Here is a 17,036-nt window from a genome sequence, read left to right as displayed (position 1 = left end):
CTGATTAACTATATGATAAATGTATGTTTAAGTTAAAGACTTGACTAGCCTATATTTTATATGGCGAAGTGCCTCTTTGATCATTGATATGAGGCACGTGAGTTGCGCGCGGTAAATCATCCTTTCGCACTCACAATAAAAACGGCGGGAAACTGCTTCAAAAGTTCGAACCGCGCGAGTTCGAACTCATCGAACATTCTTGTTGTTGGTTTCTCTTTATAAGTGGATTACAATATTTTATAATAATTTCTCTAAATACTTAAAGCGTAAAAACATGCAGTAGTTGAAAAAAATACATTTTTGTTAGTTTTCTGGACTGTCGTAACAGAGATCACACACTCGTCAGGTAAGTTACAGATGATTTTGTGGAGATTTTATAAAGTAACGTTTTATATAACATGGTTACTGGTTTAAATCAGTTTCAAATGCTGTTTTAATTCTTTAAAAAATAAGCTAATAGAAATGATTGATAAGAAATTTTTACAAAATTATCGGTTTTTCATTCTTCTTCATAATTATTTAATTTGATTTACAAGTTGGAGTTTGTATTTTGTTGCTGCTAATATTTAAATAGACAATACCACAGCAACATATAGTTACTTTTCATACAACGAGACTATTATGGCAGCTTCCAGGAGAAAACAGAGCAAGACCAAACACAATGACAGCTCCACGGACCTGAAAACCTTTGACTTCCAACACTCTAGAGGGAAAGAAAGGAAGTGGATCTGACGATGATACGAGAGATGGTGTGCCTGTGTGCGCTAACCATGTTTCCAAAGTAAAGTGATGGCAGTAGAGGTTTTACATTGATATTTACATGGTATGTCAAGGCAATTAGAAATATGTGACTTGATAAACGATAATAAAAGAGATGTAATCATATCATTGAAAAATTATATTGAAATAAGTATGTAGCAATTTAATAATAGTCTATGCGTATAGCAAGTGATGTAGCTGTGAATATTGTTTTTATGTTGTTCACATTTTGTTACATTAGAAACTCATGCAGATACATTTGATGATGATGACCTTAATGCAGGTGTGGGGTAAGTCCTGAGATATATACACCTGGGCAAAGTTATGAAGCCCTTTCTCTGAATTGAGAAATTGTTGTCTTTTATCCCAGGAATGAGGTTCAAACTATGTTGGAAAGATTTGGTGTTAAGTGAAGCTCATATCTGATGCTTCAATGATGATAATATAAAATTAGCCTGAATAAAGGTCCCTAAATATTTGTTAAATGAATATCGCTGGCTTTGAAATACTGTTTTTAATGCACCTGAATGGCCATTTAGCGGACATCAGCAAAGCCATGCAGACCAAACAGAAATGCCTGGAGGTTCTCACCAAAAACTCCCTAAAGGGCAGCACTCAGAAGCTGGAGCAAATGTTTAAATCCCAGCAGAATTAGAGGTGAATGAACGCAGTGAATGGAAAATGACACATTCTTCTATATTCACTCCTGCTTTAATGTTCAAAAACATAAATGTTTAGTATTTTTTTGCAGGCAAAAGCTGACACAAGATTATTCTCAGGAAGTTTTCTCTGTGCTTCAGCAGTGGGAGAAATTCAGAAATCTGAGGAACAGGAGGAGAAACTGAATGTAAGTGCATATAAAAAGGTAACCAAGAAGTTGTAAAGTTGAAATGTCATTTTGGGGCACAGCATCACACTAAGGGAAAGGAAACGTTACGAGGCTTATGGGTCTCATGAAAAATATAATGCAACTTTTTGGGATATCTAACAGCCATTTAGAGATATTTGATGTAAGCGACTCACACTTTGCCTTTGAACTTCCTAATTTATGTTGTCACAGAATTTTTTTTCGCCAGCAGCAGAAGCTCTTCCAGCAAGCGAGGGCTGTGCAAAACCAGAAAATGAAAACCATCAAAGACCTATTTTAGCTGTTTGTCAAGGTCACAGATGCCGTCATCACTTTAATGAATTGAAATTGAATCTTTTATCATTATTTGCTGAACCGAGTGAGGTCTTTAATTTGTGTGCAGAACATAGACGAGAAGGAGAAAAGCCATGAAGCCTTCCTGCAGGGCACCCAGATGGAGCTGAGAAAGGAGATGGCCCTGCTGCAGAAGAAGATAATGATGGACACAGTGAGTGCTTTAACAAAAAGATTTCACACAGTTTAGACTCTGGGTAGTAGAAAGGTCTGCTTTAAATTGCCTTTCAGTGCAGGATTGGTGAGCCCATTTATGAAAAACTGATAGAATTTCTGTAAATAGTTCATAAAACCATTTTACACATTGTATATTCAGATAAATGCAATAATTAATGTAAGAATGGTTTCATGATAATTTGATGTTTTATTAAATTTTTTACAGCAACAACAGGAGATGGCTACAGTTCGGAAGTCCCTTCAATCCATGCTGTTCTGAAACATCTTTCTGTTCTTTTGTCAACACTGTAGAAGACTTAACCTCATGTTCTAAAAGGAAGGTTTTGTTTTTTTGAAAATGAATGTAAAAGTTGTTTGTATTTTTTTGCTTTGTTCATTTTAATTCATAATTGGATATTAATAATATCTTAATATTTATTTTCCAGTGTCAAAAGTAAAGATCTAATAAATACATTTTCTTTTTCTTTTTTTGAAGCATCTTGTTGAAACAGTTTGGACATAACAAAGCAATATAGAGAGAGTACATTTCTCTATATTGTCTAAAAGAAAAGATGCTGTGTAAATTTTAATTTAATAATCTGTTAAATAAATTTGAGTACATTAACATGCTGAAAGACATGCACACAAAGACAAGTCACTATATATGTGTGTGTGTGTTCTAGTGTGTGTTTTAAGAACAAATTGTGAGTGTGTGTTTGTGTGTGTATATATATATATATGTATGTATGTATGTGTGTGTGTGTGTGTGTGTGACACACAAAATTTGTTCTTAAAACACGCTTCTCTTCATGGCCGCATCACCACCTCGGGTGTGCATTATTTTTCTAATAATTAATCGGCCCATCGTCAATTAATCCATACATTTATAACATTTGAACAACATATGGCTATTTACATAATAGTAAGTAAATATTTTAACATGGCATGGTCTTTTAAGTTAAAAAAAAATCATCCAAGTGCCGGAAGTGGTGTAAGTTAACCGGAACAAAAACCGAAAGTTCTATGGCGGTGTTTTCCAGTCTGACTTCGCTAGTCGCCGATGCGGTATGATCTAAGTGAAGATTTTCTCTTTTCGTAGTTGTATTTTCGTAAAGATGGTAGGTTAAGTTAACGTATTTACATTTTGCAATAAAAAACGGAGTTTTTGTAAACTATGTCCATATATGCGATCTTAATATAATGTGGCTTGCTAACCGGTTACTAGCTTCTTCGATTAAACGTCGAATCCAACCGAAGACAGATCAGTTTATTATTTCACTAACAGAAGACTTTACGTTTCAACATATCATCGGAATATGGTTTAAAATATTTACACAAGGGAGCATAATTGTGCAATGTGCATCCTTGTAGTTTTAATGCGTTTAAAGCGGCTTTTTAATTATCTTCGTGCGTTGATTTATTTATTTTTTCCCCAGACTATTCAGCACACAGTCCGTCAGCCTTAACCAGAGTATACATAAATTAAGCCATAACCAGAGATATATGGATGACCTCCAGGAGAGCCCAGATCCTCTGTACAGTCCCCGGATGGAGCCCAGCATTCCGGACTCTATGAATAATGCCTGTCTATTAAATGACAATGACCTCCTGTTTGAAGATCGAGGACATTCCCATGAACTCCCCACTCTTGTTCCCGAGACCCCTAGGTAGCGTTTCTTTTGTAAAAAAAAAGAAGAAAAAAAAACATCTGGTTATTTTATTATTATAATTTTTTTTGCAATGTATATTGCCTTGTAGTAGATAATTCGAATAAATAATGAGATCAATGACAGTGTCTGTCCTTACTTTACAGCCCCCTGACTCACAGAAGAAAACGACATTCCCAAAAAGATGACACATATGTGGTATGAGAAAAAGGGCAGAATGACATACTATGATACAACTCTGTTTTTGCATTATGTATACAGTATGCACATTACAAGAATACTCTGTGTGCATAGAATACATTTCCTTAAATGTGTAGTATGCAGCAAAAAATGAAAGAGTACGTTACAATTATAAATGCAAATAGCAGTTTTTATTATTTATTATTTTTTATTATTTTAATATTCTGCTTAATAACACATGCAATATGTAAACAATGTTCTGGCTGCAATTTGAAATGATGTAATTAGAAGTACATAATACTGCAGTACTGTTTCACATACTATTTTTTTAAAAATTAGTAAACGGTATGCTAACTGCATGCCATAGTATGCCAATTCTATTATAGCATTCATTCACAAGAAATTTACCTTTTGGAACCTTTTGACAACCTTTTTGGAATTGTTATTCATAAATATTTTTATGCTTGGTTAAGGCAACATCATCTTGTTCAGATGGAAGCAAATGGGAAGGACGAGAACACATTCTAGGATACCTCAGCACCACTCCAAACTCCCAGAGAATGATGAAGCAGCGCAGGCTGGAGGACTCAAATGCAAGCACTCTATGTGGACACTCTACAGTTACACCGGGAGCAAACAGATTTGTGACTGCTTCGTCTCTTTTATCCTCTGATTGTACATGGTTGGAGTCTCCACGTCCAGCAACCTCCTATTCTTCTCGTGTTTCTGTATCTTCCAAGCCCTCATCCTCAGCTGGGTCTTCTATGTGTGCACTGGATGAAAGTAGTGATCTGGGATATTTAAATGAACTGCTAGTGATGGGTCACACCTCTAAGCAAAAGACACTGAACACCAGCAATGGAAGGGAACAGAGGTCCAAAAAGACCATCTATGGCAAGACCAGATCTAAAGCCTCTAAAAGTAAATCAGCACACACTCCTTTACATGGAATAGAGTATGAAGCTTCACTGCTGGATGCAGGTACGGATAACCAGGACCCACACATTTAAAGTAATCGTTCACCCAAAAATGAAAATGTGTTAAATATGTACTCATCCTCAAACCATCCAAGATGTAGATGAGTTTGTTTCTTCATCAGAACAGATTTGTAGAAATTTAACATTAGATCATTTGCTCAATTCATCAGTTGCTCAGGATGCTCTGCAGTGAATGGGTGCCATCAGAATGAGAGTTCAAACAGGTGATAAAAACATCACAATAATCCACAAGTAATCCACACGACAAGAAGTTTTAGGTGTAAACTGTTGTTTCAGGCTAAATTACAAGTCCTCTATCCATAAAATATCTTCATATTTGATCTGATAAGGAAACAAAATCATTTGCATCTTGGAGTACATTTTCAGCTAATTAAATTTTTGAGTGAAAAATGTGTGTCAGGAGGATATTGCTCAGGGTCTTTACTATAATCATCTTTTGCTTTGTTTGTTTATAGCAAAGAGAATGCAAGAACCAGTATGTTCACCTGTATGTCAGAAACCAGAAGACATTGTCCTCATTGAGGATGATGCTGATGATGTTGCGGTTGAGAGCATGGTCCGCTCCGTTCAGATGGCTGAGGATGAAGCATATGCCAAAAGCCTTCAGGTGCAACTCACTCTCTTGATCCTTATTGAGGAATAATAGAAAAGTGACTAACTCTGTTATTCTGGTGTTTCAGGAACAGTTTGATATGGAGGAGAGAATGGAGCAGCAGAGGCTACAGAGCAGATCGTCAAACAGAGACAACCACATGGTCTTTTTGGGTTTTTGCTTTATTCTTATTGCTGTTTTTCTGAATGATGGTGCTTTGATCATATGCCAACAAAAAGTGATGGTTTCATGCAGGTTGATCCGTATGTTGGCTTGAGCTGGATCTCTCCTTGGGCCTCAATGATCAACTCATTCTCACATGGATCCTCTGAGCTTTCAGAGCTGCAGCAGGTTTTCTTTGAAGAGCAACCCCGTAAGTCACCATGCATGAGGCAATTATAATAGTTCAAACAAAAACTATTTGATTCTGTCCTGATTTCATTCATTTGAATTAAAAACAGGTTTTAATTGGTTCCAGTTGGTTTTAAAACTCGATTGGCTTAGGGGAGGCGAGTGAGATGCAGACTCCCTTTGTAATTTTACCCACTGGTGTTGCTGATGGACATATACATACACTCACCGGCCACTTTATTAGGTACATCAATTCAATTGTTTGGTAACACAAATTGCTAATCAACCAATCACATGGCAACAACTCAATGCACTTAGGCATCTAGTTGTGGTGAAGACGACTTGAAGTTAAGTTAACCGAGTATCAGAAAGGGATATGGTTGTTGGTTCCAGACGGGCTGGTCTGAGTATTTCAAAAACTGCTGATCTACTGGGATTTTCACGCACAACCATCTCTAGGGTTTACAGAGAATGGTCCTAAAAAGAGAAAATATCCAGTGAGTGGCAGTTGTGTGGACAAAAATGCCTTGTTGATGTCGGAGGAGAATGGGAAGACTGGTTAGAGATGATAGAAAGGCAGTAACTCAAATAACCCCTCGTTACAACCAAGGTATGCAGAATACCATCTCTGAATGCACAACAAGGGCTACAGCAGGAGAAGACCACAACAGGTGCCGCTTCTAAGAACTAAGCCGTCAGCTAAGAACAGGAAACGGAGGCTACAATTCACACAGGTTCACCAAAATTAGACAATAGAAGATTGGAAAAATGTTGCATGGTCTGGTGAGTCTCAATTTCTGCTGAGACATTAAGATGGTAGGTTCAGAATTTGGCGTGGAAAGCATGGATCCATCCTGCCTCTTCTCAATGGTTCAGGCTGCTGGTGGTGTAATGGTGTGGGGGATATTTTCTTGGCACACTTTGGGCCCCTTAGTACCAATTGACCGTCATTTAAATGCCACAGCCTACTTGAGTATTGTTGCTGACCATGTCCATACCTTTATGACTACACTGTTCTGATAACTACTTCCAGCAGACGTGAATGTCACAAAGCTCAAATCATCTCAAACTGGTTTCTTGAACATGACAATGAGTTCACTTTACTCAAATGGCCTCCACAGTCACCAGAACTCAACCCAACAGAACAGCTTTGGGATGTGATGGAATGTTAGATTTGCATCATGGATGTGCAGCCAACAAATCTGCATGACGCTATCATGTCAATATGGACCAAAATCTCTGAGGAATGTTTCCAACACCTTGTTGAATCTGTGCCACAAAGAATTATAGTAGTTCTGAAGGCTAAAGGGGGTCCAACCCGGTACTAGCAAGACGTACCTAATAAAGTGACCAGTGAGTGTATTTGATTTATATGATTAAAGTGATTATAATTATAAGCGGTAGAGCATTGCGTTAGCACATGCAAGGTTGGGGGTTCAAATCCCGGGGAACACGTTAGGAAAAATTGTTAGCCGTAATGCAATGTAAGTAAATCAGTTTTTTAATATTTTGCAATGTTTTATTTTTGTACTATACATTTTTGTTTTTATAGGAGGCTCTGTCTCCCTTTTCTGCCAGGAGGAAATGCTCCTGAATATATATATGTATGTATGTATATTTATTTAATCTTTTGATTAAACAGGCAGACAACAGGGCCGCCGTCAGACCGACAGAATGCGCAGTTCCCGGCGCAGACAAGCTTCTCGCTTGCAAATGGATTTGTTTGATGACAGTCAGGGAAATAATTATGAGGTTTGATTTATACTAATTCACAAAAATCACATGCTTGATTACAATTATAACATGTTTCCTAATCTCTGAGATTACCTGTTGCTTTGTCAGGCTCTCTTAGCGTTCGAGGAGCAACAAGGTTCTGTAGTAGCCAAGAACACTCTGACAAAGGCAGAGATCGAACGGCTGCCTGTTAAAACGTATGATCCCGCACACAGCGCAGGAAAGACTGAGTAAGTCACAGAAGAGGCGCAATAAAAGAGATTACCCATAATGAAATATTTAAATCGCACTCTCTTTACAGTTGCCAGATCTGTTTCAGTGAGTACAATCCGGGTGAACGCCTCCGGATCCTTCCATGTCTCCATGATTACCACGTCAAATGCATCGACCGATGGCTAAAGGTCTAGCTTGTTTTAACAACACAATGCCACGATTCATTTCACAGTTGCATTTTGCTAATCATTTTCTGCGTTTCTTACAGGAGAATGCCACATGTCCAATCTGCAGAGCGGATATTTCAGAGTGAGGTGGTTTTTCTTGAGCTCACAACTTCAGGACTCAAAATCTACCTCACATTTGACCCTGCTTGATTTTTAAACGGTCTTATTTTGAGTGTTATTAAATTATTTTACATGCAAAATATCGTCCAAGGTTGAAACCAGCATAAAGCACTGCCAAGCACTGTTTTATTTAGAAAGATCCTTCTAAAATATATCAGACATGACTGTATCAGACTTTTGGCAACAAACTTGTTACGACACTGTTAGCAGTAGCTAAACTTGAATTTTTGATTTACAATTAAAATCACTTTACATAAACTTTTTGTCTATTTTTATTAAAACGGATAAAATGTGTAATTAGGAGAATAAATGATATATGTTGCTGTCATTCTATCGCTGTTGTTTATGTAAATATCAGGCAGCATGCCATGTAGCATGAGATTTTATTCACTCTGTTTCGTAATATCGCTTCTTCAAGGCTCTGTACTTCCAGAGGTAATAGGGGGCCTCGAGCTCTTTCACCACAAACTATCCTCAGTTGATGAGCTCTGTGATCTTCTCGGGGTCGTGCGCATCTTAATTCTTCTTGGCAAACGCAGCCCTCAGTCTGTCTCTAAAATAGTCGGCTCTTTTTGGATACTCCCGTCCAAAAAACAGCAACAAGCAGAAAAATCAGAAGACAGGATTATGAATCTCTAACGCCTGGAGTCACAGATGTGTGCAGATGTGTCTTTATTTTTATTTTTTTACTTTATTATGGCTATTTTCTTAATATAAATTAAGACTATGACTTAATATAGTCAGTCAGTATTGGGCACATCAGGGCTAGTTGCCAATTTGAAGTCCCAACGAATACTGTTCAGTCTTGGTTTACTCTTTGAGGTAATTTTAAGTAAAAGTTTTTTCTATTTAAAAAAAAAAAACTAGTAACGTCTCAGCAGATCAGACCAATCTTTTGCTTAACTTGTACCAATATAATACTATACACACATATGTAATACTGTATACACATATTGCCAAATGTGCTGCCAAGAGCATATGAAACCGATCAAATGTTATTTATTGAAGCAAGGGCATTAGAATAATCTCCAATACACACTTTTTTGACTTGCAAAATACATTGATCTACCTACTCTTACACATCACCAGTGTCCTTTCGTTTTTGGCATGTGATTTGCAAAAATAATCTGTACAGCTTTTACAAAGGAGCACAATCCATCGTGGCAAAATTCATAATGAGATGCTTCAACTCTACAATGCATTTCACATCTTAAGTGCCAATACATGCATTTTTTTTTCCTGTAAACTAATTGGGACATACAAAATTCACACCTTGGAGAAAAAAAACAAAGTGTGTTCTCTTCTTTGCTATCTGATTTTAAGGCATAGAAATCTTACAAAAAAACTCTTTATAACCTGAAACAAAATTACAATTACAAAAGTGTGTGCCAGTATGACAAACAGAGGAGCAGACTGTGAGCAGTGGTCTGCAGAATGAAGGCACTAGTAGAAAGGGGAGCTTCTCTCTGTACTCTATGATTCCGGACAATATTCACGGATTGCTGCAATCGGAAATGTGTGTCTACAGATGTCTTTAATAATTGGCTCGTAGTTGTTTGTTTTCCTCTCTCAGTCTTTCTATCTCCTCGATGAGTGAGTCGTTAACAGAGTACTTCTCGATCATACCGTGAATTTCATTCTGGAAAAGATGAGTGCCATGATTAATTGGGCATAATAATATTTTTTACAAAAAAATTAGGCTACTTAATTATAACAATTGTAATTTTAATAAATAACAAATGTACCAGCTGAATATAGAACTGCCGAACCATCTCCACTTGTAGATTGATAATGTCTCTATGACATGTGTCCCTGAGGAAACAAGAACAGTCATTAATGACTAAATCACTGTGATGAATACATAATGAACATATGTATTTATGTATTTCATAAGTAAAAATGCTGTATATATTGTATATATATCGTGTATCTATACACACACACAATCTAATGTTATTTTTGTATCATTGAGATACTACTGTCGATTTTATCAATAGTTTGAATGTAAATTTCCATTTAAAATTTTAAACTATTTTGTTAGTTTTAAATTTTTGTGTTTTTATATTTTTTTATCTACATAGTGTTTACTCATTTTTATTTCAAGTTTTAGTTCAAGTTAAACTAAATGGAAATAAGAAATGTTTCCTTGACAACTAAATGAAATACTATAAATTTTATTTTATGTTTTTTTTTTTACTATAATAAGCCTGATGTTTACAATACTGTTTAATAGTTTTGGGTCAGTTATTTTATTATTATTTTTTTTTTTAAGAAATTACTTTCACCAAGGAAGTGTTAAATTGATCAAAAGTGACAAAAGATTTTGATTTCAAATAATTGCTGTTCTTTTTAACTTTACAATTATCAAACAATAAAGATAAAATGTAGCCTTGTTTCTACAAAACTACTAAGCAGCACAACTGTTTTCAACATTGATAACAATACGACATGTTTCTTGAGCATCAAATCAGCCAATTAAAATTATTTCTAGAGGATCATGTGACTGAAGACTGGAGCAATGATGCTGAAAATTCAGCTTTGCATCACAAAAATATATTAAACTTGAAAATATATTACAATTAGAGATGTCATTTTAAATTTAAAGTGATCTCTAGATTATTCTTAAGAAATCTGTTAACTCACCTGAAGTCCTCCAGTGCCTCATTGATCATATTACGAACAAAGCTCATCTGAACAGCGGTGAGTGGAGCTCCACGGCCCTCAGCTTCAGATTCGACTGCTGCTGCTGCCGCTGGAGCGGGAGATTGAGATCAAAACATCCGTCACTCACTGTGTCCCATTAAGGCTGGGCTTGCACTGCAAATCTTAATGCACATATCCGATCTTTTGACCATATCTGATTTTTTGGCCCTCCTGTTTACATTAAATTCTGATCCATGTCAGATGTGAGCAAGAAAATGTGTCTCAATACATTGTGTCAATGTAAACACAGCCTAAAGCAACTTTTAATCTAATGGTGGCCCATTCAAACACACCTGGTGCAGCAGCAGAAGGAGCTCCGCAGACTGGCGAGTCATAGATGAGCTGGGAGGGCAGATCTCTCCTCTGACTGGGCTCAGGTGTGTTGAACGGCTGCACGGACTGAACAAGTGTGCTCTGAGCAGCAGGGGGCGTGGTTATGACATCAAAGTCCTGCTGGAGGACGTTCTTCTTCTCCACCTGTGAATAATCCAGAAAAAAAAGCTGAATTTCTAAATACAAAAAAATGTTGGATGATAAACAAAATGAGTTGGACCTTGTTGCCGTTTTGTAAATCAGTCTGTTGCGGTGGGGTAGTGATGGGCTCCTCCTCTCTGATTGGTGGAGGAGTCTGAACCACAGAGGGACTGTAGCAGCGACTGCCCGGAGTGCCCAAGGGGCTCTTCCTCTGGGACGAGCCACCAGGAAAATGAGGTAGGTATTCAAAGTCTAGTAACACAGGAAATGCTAATGTTGGTAAACATCAATGAATCCTTGTTATTTCATTGTTCTTATCATGCTCATTACAGCTGATATATATAGTTTATACAAACTTGCCTTTTTTTCCACTTGATACATCACTCAGTCTGTGCCCTTTATAATCTAAAGAGATAATTAGCAAACAATTAGTAAAGCAAATATATATGTCTGTGGAATAAGTAACCTTTTTAATTAATAAATTACAATTTTTTTTTAGAATGTTATTTAAAATGCTGCTGAAAATAGAAGCATCATGTTAAAAGAATGTATCCTGGTTTCCACAAAAACATTAAGCAGCACAACTGTTTTCAATAATGATAATATTAAGAAATTTTTCTTGAGTGGCAAATCAGCATATTAGAATGATCGTGTGATACTGAAGACTGGCTTTGCATACAGTAATACATTACATTTTAAAATATATTACAAAAAACTGTTATTTTAAATGTAATAAAATTTCATACTATTACTGTTTTTACCCTGATTTTGGTGAGCATATGTAGACTTTAAAAATATGAAAAAAAATCTACAAACAAATAAAAGAAAAATCTATACCTGGAGTAGTCTACATATATGTTAAATGTAGTGAGCAGAGCTGTGAAAGACTGGTTGGAAAAGTTGCCTCACCATCTCGTACAGGTGAAAAGATGTCCAAGCTGTTTCGGCCGACTCTGAACCGGTCTGTGCTGTGCTGGCCTTCCCCTTCCCTCGAGAACATATCTATACTGCCTCCTAGACACAAGAGAGAAATGGCAAAAAAACATTTAGCCATGTAATAAATATACGACAATCATAATCTCTTAAACTGCCATTTATGACTGAACATAATAAAAAATACTCACCATTTCTTGAAGTTGGAGTATTAGCCAAACCATGTGTTTTGAAACCTGTAGAGAGAATGCAAAAGCCCAGAAAGGGACCATAAAAAGAGAAGACAGATGAAGATAAAGAAGAAAAAACAAGGACAATACATTAATAACAATGAAAAAGAAGTGATCTTACCATCATTAAGAGGGGAGAAAATATCCAGGTTTAGGCTGTTCTGACCGATGCTGCTAAATTTCTCCGCATTCGCTAGCTGACCTTGACTGTGCTGACCCTCCACCTCTCTGGAGAACACCTCACCAGCAGAACCTACAAAGGCAAAACATTCAGTACCTGTAAAACTGTTACAAAAGCTATAAACAGGGCTTTCTAATACTAACCGAGCTAACCAAAAATAATAAATAAAACCTTCTAAAGACAAAAAAGAATATTGACCCGTGACTTGGGCTTGTCCATCACCAGGAAATTCAGAGCCAGGCACACTGGGTGGGACTGTAGATGTTTGAGTGGAGGGTCCAGTCTGCTGGGTGCCCAGTTTTGCTGAGATCCTCTTATTTGATTGAGAAGTCTTGCTGGATGTTTTAGTGGACTGTGGAAACAGCGCTGGTTTTTCATATTAACTATAACCAGAGTCTGTTGCAATAATCTTGAATAGTTGAAAGTAGGAGCAACATTTGTTTAAATCATCCGATGTTACAAAAAATTTAAAATAAATAAATAAAATAAGAAAATCATAATTTATAATAATTCATAAATTATTTACTAAAATGCATGTTACTGCATCTTTAATCAAACTATGTAGGATATAGCAAAAATGGAAGTTAAATAATAAAAAATATTAATAAATATTAATAAAAATGAGAATCACTAAATATACAAATATTACATTAATAAAAATGCTACATTAAATTAATTCTAACTAATTAAATAAAATGAATTTCACACAAAAAACTGCATGATACATACCAATCAGTCAATTAAAATATATTCTCAATCAGCGTTTTTAAGCTATTTCAGAAGTAACAAACAAACAAACAATTAAATAAATATTTGCAGGATATTTTTAACCCCACATTTTGAATGATAAGGAAATGAGTCAGTTTCATGGGGAAAAAAAAACCACAACCTCACATGAAACCGAGGATGGTTCTGAACAAATAACAGAGAGCCGTACCTTTAACTTAGAGGTGGAGTTCTGGAAGCGAATGCAGGTCACTGACGTCTTGTGAGCCGTGGTGATTTTGACCGGCGCACTGAGGTTTCTCAAATCGTACAGATAAATTCTGCCCTGTGTTGAGCCCACCAACAGTCCAGCTCCATCTGGAGTAAAATCAATGGCTGTGAGCGGAGACTCCACCTGCTTATTACGAAACACCCTGTGGAGATAAGCACACATTAAATCGATAAACAAATCAAAACCAAACTACAGGGTTCAAACTGCTTATTAAATGTGATGTTTTCTCTTACATTTTGCTGGAGGTGTCATAGCAGACAATCTTCTTATCAAGCCCCACAGTGATGAAAAGCAAATCATTGGCCGGAGAGAAGGCCAACCCTGAACATGGGGCTTTGTGCGCCCCCTCGAACAAGTGCAGCTCCTTTTGAGTGTTAGCATCCCAGAGTGCCACAGAGCCACAGTCAGATACCGTGCCCAGCAGAGACCTCTTCACCAGCGAGTACCTCAGATCATGGATGGGCTGAAGAGAGATCACGTTGTATTTTAAAGTAGGGCTACCTGATTAATCGAAATCAAATCACCAAAAAAAATTCTAGATGGTTGAACATTTGAAACTGAAGAAATTAAGACAGTTGGTCTGTAAAATAAAGTACAGTTTTTTTCTCAGATGCTCCATTTCTTTAATTTACAGTGAAATATTACAGTAGCAATATTTCTAATTCATACAAAACTAAACTGAACTGAGGACAATTAAAACATCTAGTTTAGTTTAGTTCACTCACTATATTTTGTAAGACTAAAAAGGTTAAACTCACCACATTTGGCCCATGACCAAAGGGTTTGCTGGACAGGTTGGTTGTGATGCTGTGGAGGATGATATCTCCACTAGTTGAGCCTGATGCTGTGTAACTATCGCCTCCATTAAAAGACACACATGTCACTTCCTCCTTGTGGTCCTACACAAAAAGAGACATGGATCAGGATGGATTAGGAACCGTCTGTTTTGGGGCCATTTTGTTATAGTATTTTATCTTCATGGAACAACATACTTCCAACAAATGTCCAACTGAATGTCCTTTGAAACTTTCAAACATGTGTAAAATATATTTGTGACCATATGATACCTTAAGGCTTCGGTGCAACCTTTTTGTCTTTAGGTCCCAGATATTAACCGTGTTATCCAGTCCTCCGCTGACCAGGAACTGTGACGTGGAGTTCAGACTGACACGGGTTTGCCTTTTCTACAAACAGAAGGCCAGTATGAGACATACATAACCAAGATATATTTAGATAGGAAGAAGATATCATATGCACATAAACTGACAGTCACCACTTACAAGCTGCTACTACTAAATATTGAAGAAACTTAATTTTCTGTAAAGTTGCTTTGCAATGATTAGTATCGTAAAAAAGCGCTATACAAATAAACTTGTATTGAATTGAATATCAAGGTCGTCAGCTCACCCCTTCACCTAGCTCCATCACTGGAACTGGAGATGACTTGAGACTGGACACCACCAGCTTGTCTCCTATACTGCTGGCACTGACCAAGTACTGGTCTGAATACTGTCAAGGCAAATACCTTTCCATCTATGAAAAAATAAATATGCACCATGTTTGTCCAACTCAGGGGTTTTCCATCTTTTAGATGCCACGGACCCTTAAATATAATCCTCCTCATGCAAGGGGCCCCATTCTAAAATTTAAAAGGCAGCTATATATTTTCATGTATAAAGACACATTTAGAATAATTTAAAATGGTATACTATGCAAATTAAAAATATTGTTCTGAAAATTTTTAGTTCATTAAGTGAAAGTTATTTTTCTTTTCGCTGACTATAATACTGTACTGTTTTATGTATTATTATTCATTTGAATCTAGTTTTTAATATATATTTAATTATTTAAATCTAATTATCGATTTATTTCAATATATTTTTTATTATTTCAATATAATATACAATCGAATTATATATTTATTTTTTACAGTTTTTCTACACCTTTCTCCAGAGTCAGAGAAATTTCACACTTTGGTAAGCATGGTTGCACTTGGAATGGTCTCTTCAAAACTATGTGATCCAAACATATGCTCAGTGATGACTGACATTACTGTGGGTGAATGATGCTCAGAATGCTGATGATAATGATTTAAAGCGATGTGACAGTGATAAGAGGATACTGCTGCTGCTCCAGCACACTTGAGCCACTGGATGCGTGGCACTGTGAGGGTTGAACTGCTCCAGCACCGTCATGGAGCTCGAGTCCCAGATCTTCAGACAGTCACCTGACGACACAAGCCGCGTGACGTCCTCCATAGCAACGGCTGCCAGGAGACAAAAGATGGACAGCTGTCAGGCGCGCGACCTACCGCGTGTACTCTTGACATGAATCCCGAATGCTTGTACAGGAATAATAGTGACAAACAATTGTGTAGTATTGCACTTTAAAGCCTTATTATGTAATTATTGTCATTTTATCGGCTAGCAAATAATTAAACGTTTTATATAGCCACCAAATTACTTTTTACATGTTGTTATTGGTAGTCTGAATTATTATTAAGAGTCTGAATTATGCCTTTACAACGCTTAATATCCTCAGTGACTTTGACTAAGTTGCATGCAAGTTAGCTGAAGGGCAATGCAGCTAGTTCATGAAATCTTCTTTAACTTTAGTTAGAGCATAATCAAATTCAGTTACATAAAAGCGACTGTAACGGCTAAATCTGATAAAACAAACATTAGGGGTGAATCCGTAACGCTCGTTAAAACACTTTAACTCTCCAATACGCATTTTTTTTTTTGTTGCTGTTCGTGATGTTGTTTCTGCATTCATCAGCTGATTAGCGACAGCTAGCTAACGTTACTTACCCTTGGTTTAGACTATAAAGGTGCGGGGGGAAATGAGGGATATGCTCGTAAAAAACCTTCACAATACATCCACGGTGGTTGAACAGATGAGTCCTTTTATTTGAAAGTATAACGTTGTCATATCAATAAAGTTTGAACATCCGTGGCTCCAGTTAAGGTACCGCCACTACGGCGCGCCGCTGGGTTCAAAAACAGGAAACATTCGGAATTACAGCAACGCATCTTGTGTGGGGAAGGCAAGTCATTTCTTTTGTGTGTCAAGTTTAACACGTCTGTGAAGGAATGTGCATTCAAATGTCTGTAGTGCTGTTAAATACAAGTAAACATAAGTCATTTTGCAATAAGACCAACAGAACACGTACTAGAATATTTATTTAATGCAGTGCACAAGGAAAGACAAAGAAAAAATAAAAATTTCGGATAAGTAATTTAATGTTTCTAAGTGCTATTTAAAAATATAATTTATATGAACATTCATAGTGCACTTACAGTATAACATAAATGATACTT

General features: G+C 36.6%; 2 protein-coding genes and 1 pseudogene across 4 annotated transcripts; 2 read left to right on the top strand and 1 right to left on the bottom strand.

Moving 5' to 3' along the window:
* The first annotated feature begins 452 nt into the window (after positions 1 to 452).
* On the top strand, positions 453 to 2,602 carry LOC132133558 (synaptonemal complex protein 3-like; annotated as a pseudogene).
* A 475-nt stretch (positions 2,603 to 3,077) lies between these two features.
* On the top strand, positions 3,078 to 8,377 carry LOC132133077 (E3 ubiquitin-protein ligase RNF6-like). Its single transcript, XM_059545773.1, has 11 exons — positions 3,078 to 3,234; positions 3,553 to 3,783; positions 3,930 to 3,978; positions 4,437 to 4,944; positions 5,417 to 5,568; positions 5,642 to 5,716; positions 5,809 to 5,926; positions 7,547 to 7,656; positions 7,747 to 7,868; positions 7,940 to 8,039; positions 8,120 to 8,377. Exons 2-11 carry the CDS (start codon positions 3,620 to 3,622, stop codon positions 8,162 to 8,164), a joined length of 1,443 nt encoding a protein of 480 aa, XP_059401756.1. The 5' UTR covers positions 3,078 to 3,234; positions 3,553 to 3,619; the 3' UTR covers positions 8,165 to 8,377.
* An 801-nt stretch (positions 8,378 to 9,178) lies between these two features.
* LOC132133509 (protein NEDD1-like) lies at positions 9,179 to 16,933 on the bottom strand. Of its 3 annotated transcripts, none has more exons than XM_059546364.1 (17): positions 16,527 to 16,933; positions 15,839 to 15,982; positions 15,124 to 15,218; positions 14,784 to 14,900; positions 14,475 to 14,615; positions 13,950 to 14,179; positions 13,657 to 13,858; positions 12,918 to 13,071; positions 12,660 to 12,791; positions 12,500 to 12,544; positions 12,285 to 12,389; positions 11,736 to 11,780; positions 11,455 to 11,627; positions 11,195 to 11,378; positions 10,842 to 10,950; positions 9,944 to 10,010; positions 9,179 to 9,837 (listed from the first exon to the last, which is right to left on the bottom strand). In XM_059546364.1, exons 2-17 carry the CDS (start codon positions 15,972 to 15,974, stop codon positions 9,733 to 9,735), a joined length of 2,040 nt encoding a protein of 679 aa, XP_059402347.1. In that variant the 5' UTR covers positions 15,975 to 15,982; positions 16,527 to 16,933; the 3' UTR covers positions 9,179 to 9,732. The 3 variants fall into 3 exon arrangements, with proteins under 3 accessions (XP_059402347.1, XP_059402348.1, XP_059402349.1); XM_059546365.1 differs by having other exon boundaries at positions 10,842 to 10,944; XM_059546366.1 differs by lacking the exon at positions 11,736 to 11,780.
* Between the last annotated feature and the right edge of the window lie 103 nt (positions 16,934 to 17,036).

This window comes from Carassius carassius, chromosome 50 (genome assembly GCF_963082965.1).
Source record: "Carassius carassius chromosome 50, fCarCar2.1, whole genome shotgun sequence".
NCBI classification, from domain to species: Eukaryota; Metazoa; Chordata; class Actinopteri; order Cypriniformes; family Cyprinidae; genus Carassius; species Carassius carassius.
This window is presented reverse-complemented; position numbering and strand designations above follow the sequence as displayed.

What these genes read in the sequence shown, in the direction of transcription:
- LOC132133077 (XM_059545773.1), top strand. Translation starts at nt 3,620, where the DNA reads ATGGATGACCTCCAGGAGAGCCCAGATCCTCTGTACAGTCCCCGGATG. An exon ending in CTTGTTCCCGAGACCCCTAG is followed by an intron (nt 3,784 to 3,929) that starts GTAGCGTTTCTT and finishes CTTACTTTACAG; the next exon opens with CCCCCTGACTCACAGAAGAA. An exon ending in CCCAAAAAGATGACACATAT is followed by an intron (nt 3,979 to 4,436) that starts GTGGTATGAGAA and finishes TGCTTGGTTAAG; the next exon opens with GCAACATCATCTTGTTCAGA.
- LOC132133509 (XM_059546364.1), bottom strand. Translation starts at nt 15,974, where the DNA reads ATGGAGGACGTCACGCGGCTTGTGTCGTCAGGTGACTGTCTGAAGATC. An exon ending in TGATGGAGCTAGGTGAAGGG is followed by an intron (nt 14,901 to 15,123) that starts GTGAGCTGACGA and finishes TTCTGTTTGTAG; the next exon opens with AAAAGGCAAACCCGTGTCAG. An exon ending in TGTATCAAGTGGAAAAAAAG is followed by an intron (nt 11,628 to 11,735) that starts GCAAGTTTGTAT and finishes CTGTGTTACTAG; the next exon opens with ACTTTGAATACCTACCTCAT.